The 7090-nt window shown below is 40.6% G+C and overlaps 1 protein-coding gene across 9 annotated transcripts in view; it reads left to right on the top strand.

Moving 5' to 3' along the window:
- The window catches only part of LOC101854720 (voltage-dependent L-type calcium channel subunit beta-1), a 75751-nt gene that overhangs the window by 44899 nt on the left and 23762 nt on the right, over positions 1–7090 (top strand). For 3 of the 9 annotated variants that reach the window (XM_035969974.1, XM_013082969.2, XM_035969973.1), the window contains exons 2-5: positions 1284–1929; positions 3504–3620; positions 5129–5251; positions 5965–6101. In XM_035969974.1, the coding sequence (XP_035825867.1) occupies positions 1786–1929; positions 3504–3620; positions 5129–5251; positions 5965–6101 (521 nt within the window). In that variant the 5' untranslated portion in view covers positions 1284–1785. Of the gene's footprint in view, positions 1–6; positions 225–1283; positions 1930–3503; positions 3621–5128; positions 5252–5964; positions 6102–7090 lie in introns of those variants that run through there. The other 6 variants (XM_035969968.1, XM_005099108.3, XM_035969972.1 and 3 more) reach the window with 5 other exon arrangements.

Raw genomic sequence — 7090 nt, 5'->3', positions numbered from 1 at the left:
AATGATTGAGGCCGACACTACCCTAGCATGGTGGGCCGTGCTCTTATTTATTGGCAGTGGGCGTTTCTTCACATCATGCAGCCTGGCTAGAGCAGAAAGTGCGTCGGAATGCGGTTGTGGCAGGGTTTTGTGTGTGAATTACATGGATATATATATTGTCTATTATAGTCGCTTTTAAGCACAAGGAGGCTATCCCGAAAAATGCTATTTTGAAGAAATCGAAGGTATATGTTTTGGACCCTTGTTTAGTTTCTTTAAAAGACAAGGAGAGATTTTTCTCTAAACCAAACAAAATGCACTCCAATGGGTAATGTATTTGGACTCTTGTTCAGTATCTTTAAAAGACAAGGAGAGTTTTCTCTATAACTAAACAAATATTATACACACCAATGAAACCAAACTTCTCCTATAGGTAGGGCAATGCCCACTTTTGGTGTAGGTCAAGATTTCTGGAAACCCCCGAAATCCGGGTTAACCCGCTTGTCCTTAAATGTTACCATATTTTAGAATATATAAAGTGAGAAGACATGGAATAACATCAAGAGGCTATAGCCCAGGATAAGAAAAGCTGGAAAGAGTTTGTTCGTGGTGTCATTATACCGTGATGCAGGATGAGAAAGACCGTGGTGATGATGATGCGATGTTAGAGCGATGTTAGAGCGATGTTAGAGCGTATAATAATAGGAGATTTGCTTTCAGGTTGGACAAGAAGAATAAGGTCGGGTGGAAAAAAAACTTAAGTTTGTTGTTGGTGGGGTGGATTTTTTGGTTGGGGGTTCTCCTTACGCTCTGGGGTCATTTTGTACCCCCGGTGTTGTAGTCTTCACATTTTTCAATACTTCTAGTGCGAAGATCTCTTTGAAACTTTCAGTATTTCACCAAAAAATCATTTTGACAGACTGCTATGCACAGCATAAGGATCGGATTAACGAGTAAATTTCTTCTTTGGAAAGTGGTAGCACAGAATTCCCCACATCGTATAGATACGATAGTAAAACATGACGTACGGATAGGGTTTGAAAAAACTTACTTCATGAAGTGCAGTTGCTGTGAGTTGACAGTTCGTATTGTAATGGTGATTATCATAATCTTCTTTGTCGGCTTAACATCGTTGTTATGGCCTGGTCATAATATCACCAATATCATTCGCTTATTATTTAATTTCCTATTTCCATGTCCTCTTTATATTACTCGGTTCTTTCTGTTATCCTATTATGTACTTTAAAACTTTTTGCTCTCTGGGTGCAGAGTTTTGGAATGTTCATAGGATGTCTTGTTTTCAGCTTAAGAAGGCAGCTGACAGCAATACTTCCTGACAGGTGTTCAGCCAACCCACCTGGTTTGTCATGGAAGCTTCCGGACTCTTCTACTTGTTTTTGAGTTCTTAACACGTTGCCGGAAAGTGGACTTTGAATAGAAAGGTGTTTTAATGTAATTTGTTCAAGTTAAAACACTGATCATAAACTGTGGTTTGATATCTTACCTCTTTTCGTGGAAAGTAAAATTGGTGAATTTCTTTGAGGAATGGTGCTTTGCATTGCACACTGTGTGGAACCTCGTGAGTTCTTCAGACAGACATGGGATGAGCTTCAAGCTGAAGCAGTGAATTTTCCTGATTATTGTTGACTGTTCACTCTACATGGAACCCGAACTTTGGACTTCATTGCTTTTTCCACCATCAATAATTTCTGTTCGGAACATCTTTGTGACTGAAACCCAAACCCGCAGCGATTGCCCCTCGGTGGTGTGTAGCTCTCTCAGTCGCCTGGGAACTGTTCTAGTGACATGCGCATCAAAACAGAAGGTGTCCATGGGATTCCCGGCAGCATGGAGAACAGTAGCCCCGTGATGCACGAGACGCTCCCCCAGGGCAGGATGGGACGCCTCAGGAAGGAGGCTACCTCGGGCCTCAGCGACATCGACTCCTTGGTGAACTCAGCAAACTTTGTCTTCTTCCTTGTCGTGCTGTAAACGTTGTTGTCATTGATTCTTTGATGAACCCAACAAACTTTGTCTGCCTCCTTGTCAAACTGTTTTCCTTGTCCTCGCACAAACTTTTGTTTTTTTGTTTTTGTAAAGTGTTTTACGGCTCTCGCAACTGCATACAGTCATATGAGCGCACGGGACACACCTAATATTTTCAGTTGGTAGGAAATTTTGAATTTTGCCTGGGTGGCGGCCGAAGCCTACTCTTATCGATTTTAGACCACCAAGGGATCTTTAACATGCGCAACTTGCACACGGGCCCTCTGGGATTTTTCGCCCTTGTCCGAGAAGGCTAGGTGTAGATCTTTCCTACCAGAAGATCAGGGGTGTGGCAGAAAGACAGCAGTAAGGAAGAGCCAAGGAGTAGCAGTAGAAAGGCTGCAGAAAGAGTCAGGAGCCTAGTGGAGGGGGCAAAGGTGGTGAGGGGGTGGGGGCAGAAAGTGGAAATGAAAGCAGACGACAGAACATTGCTAGAGAGCAGGAAAGAAGGTGAAAGGAGACAATTTTAGAGAAGAAAATTTTTCGGTCGCTACCCGGATTCGAACCCGGGACCTTTGAATGAGACCAACACCTTAACCTCTTGGCCACGAGAGCCCCCCCCCCCCCCAAACTTTTGTCTTCTTCCTTGTTGTGGTGTTAACATTGTCCTTGGTGAACCCAACAAACTTTCTCTTCTTCCTTGTTGTGCTGATTACGTGGGTTGTTGGCGGGTGCTCTGGTGTTTCTTTCCTATCAAACGTCTGTCGTCCTTATCTTTCCTTCTCCGTTTTTGTGTTTGTTACTCTCTTGTAACAGTAACACCTCTAATGGTTCGGCACTTTTATTATGACCTTATTGTGTTGCAAGCGCCGTAAAACTCTTTTGTTTTTTGTTGTATTGTCTTGTCATTGCGCATGATAATCAAACAAGGGCTTTTTCCCCCTCCAATGTACCATGGTGTTTTGTGTCATGTTTTATAGAGTTTATTAACTTTTTGGGGGGGGGGGAGGGGGTCAAGTTTATGAACGTTATATGAGAGCTATTTTCATGTTGCTGTTTTTGAGAGAATGTCTAATATAGCTTACTTCTCGGAAGTAATATTCTCATGGCTATTAAGATATATACGTGGAAGTGACTATTTAATATTGTAATCTGGTGGTTAGATGATATTAAAAATTCACAAGAAAAGACGTAATTTTTTTCTGTCACAAAAAATGTTAGCTTAGTGCATTTTTATTTGTGATTCTTCAGTGCATTGTATATATGTATGAATGGTGTAGCATCTGCATAACATTTTATTTGGTTTAGGAAGTCTCTTCACCAACCCTTGAATTATAAAAATGGAATGTGAATTTGGAAAGACACAGAATAATACTATGTTGAAATAATGAGCAGAAAGAATCTTGTCCAAACAAAGTTTGGGGATCCTTCTTGGTAAAGATTTGTTAGAGCATGTGTACCGTTTTAACTTAAGTCATAACTATTGCCATTTTCGACAGTATTGTATAATATTGTTACTAAATTGTTTGTGTTTCCAGGGTTCTGCAGATTCCAATTATAGCCAACCGTCCTCGGACATCTCTTTAGATGAAGAGAAGGAGGCGTTGCGGAGAGAGACTGAGAGGCAGGCCCTCACTCAGCTAGAAAAAGCCAAGGTATGTCGTTTGTATTTGTTGGTTGGACTTGGTAACAGTTTTTTGCTTATCGAGCCTCAGCTCGGTCCGACAGTGTGTCCTTGGGAAAGGCACTTCACCCAAATTTCCCTTTTGGCTCGATCCTTTCGGAAATGGACGTTAAACTCGGAGGTCCTGAGTCTTCCTCTTAAATAACCTAATAGTGTCGATAAGGCTCTTAAACCTATATATACCCTTTCACCATTTTCACTTTTGCTTAGCTCAACATTAACTATTCTTTTAAAGCAGGGTGGTTTGGTTCAACTCCCTATGTAGGCACAGTCTGGGCGGTCTGGGCAAGCCCATGCCATGTGCACGTATATGAAGCATTGATCTACTTATGTAGAGTAATGTTTTTCATATATATACAACAACAACACACACACGCACACACACTCACACACCCCAAATGATTTAGCGTTAGGTTGACTGTACTGTAACAGCTGTGACCCTGGCACTTTGTGCTTCAATGGGGGAAAAGTAAGGTCCTTTGATGCAGGTCCTGAGAACATTATTCTGAGCTGCAGCTGGCATGCGATCAGTTCAATAGAAAGGTTTCTTGATATAATAAGGGTTGGCTTTTTAAAATTGACTGGCATTGATTTCTTTTGCTGAAGGGACTGGGAAGCTAATATTCAGCTTCATTTGTCTGAGGCAGGTATTTCAGGGGATTTGGAGGCTTATATTAGAAGAAAAAAAAAATTGTTTGTCCCTTTTAGAGTAAATTATCAGATTCAATGTGTTTCTGAGTTTTTGTGAGTTGTCTATGGATAATACGTGACTAAGCCCCAAAGCTTGGACCAAGCTTATGAAAGTAAATTGTCGAATATTACCTTTCAGTTATTCCATGGGTAGAAAAAACAAACAGCTGGAATGCTTAGAAAGTGTTGTTAACTTTATATTTTGAGGTTAACCATTTTTTCATAGAATTGCTGACTTGCAAAAAGCTAATTCACTTTCATGCTTGAATAAGCACAGCCACTTTTTTTCGTATCGTGTGCTCTACTTAATGAGGTTCCTGATTTTACCCTTGATTACCTTCAATTTTTTCTTTTTCATTTAACCCCTTGACTGCTAACCCTATGCACCTCACATGCCAAGGAAAATTTGACTGCGCATGACATCAAAGGTCACAATCTTTTATGAATGTTTGTTGGCTTCATTTAAGAGACAGATCAGTAAAACTATATCATCAGAAAGAGAATAAAGTTGCAATTAACTTTGGTAGAATGGTAGCCAATACACTAATTGTTTAATTTTGAGCTTTGAGCCAAAGGTATTTGTGACTCTGTTGCATAAAGTGGGGATCATATTTGATTTCTCCCTCTTTTTTAGGGGGATGTGTGCCTCATATACAGCCCATGTAACCCAGGCAAACAGTGTCCAAAGGATTTTGCCTCTTTTATGATCTAAATTGTGTGGATTGGGCGTGCAGATTGTTCTAGTCATCAACATTCTTGTATATGTGCATTCAATTGTCATGTCCCCAGACAAAGCCGGTAGCTTTTGCGGTGCGGACAAATGTCTCCTATGATGGCTCCGTGGATGATGACTCACCGGTACACGGCTATGCAGTATCTTTTGGGGTCAGAGATTACTTACACATAAAAGAGGTGAGTACCATTACCTCTTTTTTGCCTCGTACTGTATGCAAAAGAGGTTGGCGCTGAATTTTAAAAAAGTTTTGTTTACCTGTTCCATGCTACTGCTAAGGCAGTTTATGTTGACAAGGTCTCATCTAATATGAAAGCATAGATCTCAAAAACATAAAGTGGGAACCTGCTTCCAGAACAACTTATGTGTGCCTGATATATATGACAACACTTTGAGAGTGAGAAAGAGCGATGGAGAGAGGGAGAAAGAGAGATTGGGAGTGAGAGAGAGAGAGAGACATTTTTAAAGTGTTTATTTATGTTTTGTTGTCAAATGAAAATCTGTGAAAGATTTGTTTTCTGGGTTTTAAAAGAAGTTCACATGTAAACATTTTTAGAGAGTCACACAGCTATGCTTGCTTTTTTTTTTACTGTCTTGTTTAAGATGTGAATACTGATTTTGAGTGTATTTTTGTACCTCACGTACAAACGTATCTATTTTCAGTGGGAAACTTGATGAATATTTATAGTTCTCTAAACTAAACATTCAGTTTGACCCCAGGCTTTCCCAAATGTCTCTGTTTTGCCAAATATTTTGTGTAATGCAGGTACTAGTGTTTTTTTAGTGTGTCAGTATAGTCGAGCATAGATTTTGTTTTTTGTTTTGCTTTACTTTTACAGCAGTTTTGTCTTATTTAAGATTTCGCAAGTTATTAAAAAAAATTTCCTTCCAGAAATTCAACAACGACTGGTGGATAGGGCGCCTGGTGAAAGAGGGCTGTGATGTCAAGTTCATTCCCAGCCCAGCAAAACTTGAAAACCTCAAGACTCAGTCTGGTGGGGGTGGTCGCCAGGGCAAGCTCTACACTAGGTTTGTTACTGTAGTTTTGTTGTTTCTGGTGTCTGAAGTCTGTCAGAGTGGGTGGTTGACGGGTGCTCTGGTGTGGTTTGCTTCTTCTTTCCTATCAAACATTGATCGTCCTTATCTCCCCTCCTTATTTATGTTTGTTACTCTCTTGTAACATCTCTATTCTTCTGGGGCTCATATGACCTTATGCAGTTGCAAGCGCCATAAAACCTCTATTAAAACAAACAAGTCTGTCAGATGTTGCATTTTGAACCCCGATATCACTCTGGTTTCATTTGTGGTGACCAGAATAGTTGCTTATAAATCGCAGTGTTTGGCATTTGTTGGATTTCTGACTGCAGGTGGTGGGTGATTGGCAGGTGCTCTGGTGTGGTTTTGCTCCTTCTTTCCTATCGAACATCTCTTGTCCTGATCTCTCTTCCTTTTTTGTGTTTGTGACTCTCTTGCAACGCATCTAATCTCTGGCGCATATATGACCTTATACTTTAGTGTTGCAGGCGCTGTAAAACTCTTTGCTAAACATAAAAACAAAGTGTTTGGTATTCATTGGATTTCTGACGGCTGATGATAGGAGGGTGCCATTTCTTTTTAGTGTCATTAAAACAAAAATGTTTCTGGTTGAAACGTGGCTGTTGTCTTTCTGACCCTTTGTTGTTAACTGCAATTCCATCGCTGAACAGAAGATTTCGACCCGTTTGGGGTAGAAATACATCTTGGTGTCTTCCCTAGTTTTTCGTATGTGATTCGTTGACATTTGACACAGCGGTGCTGGCTCCGCCGTGTTGTCATGCTGTCACAGGTCACTGAAAATTGTTCCTTTGTGAACAGTTACAGCCACCCCAAAGAAGTTGAAGATTAGATCGATAAGTTACAACTTAATTGTCCAGATCCTGGCAAATTGGTTTCGTGTTTCACCACATATACACTCACACACATGCACAAACGCACACACGTACGTACGCACACGCACACGCACACACACACACACACAC

Source organism: Aplysia californica, unplaced genomic scaffold, assembly GCF_000002075.1.
Source record: "Aplysia californica isolate F4 #8 unplaced genomic scaffold, AplCal3.0 scaffold00202, whole genome shotgun sequence".
NCBI lineage: Eukaryota > Metazoa > Mollusca > Gastropoda > Aplysiida > Aplysiidae > Aplysia > Aplysia californica.
This window is presented reverse-complemented; position numbering and strand designations above follow the sequence as displayed.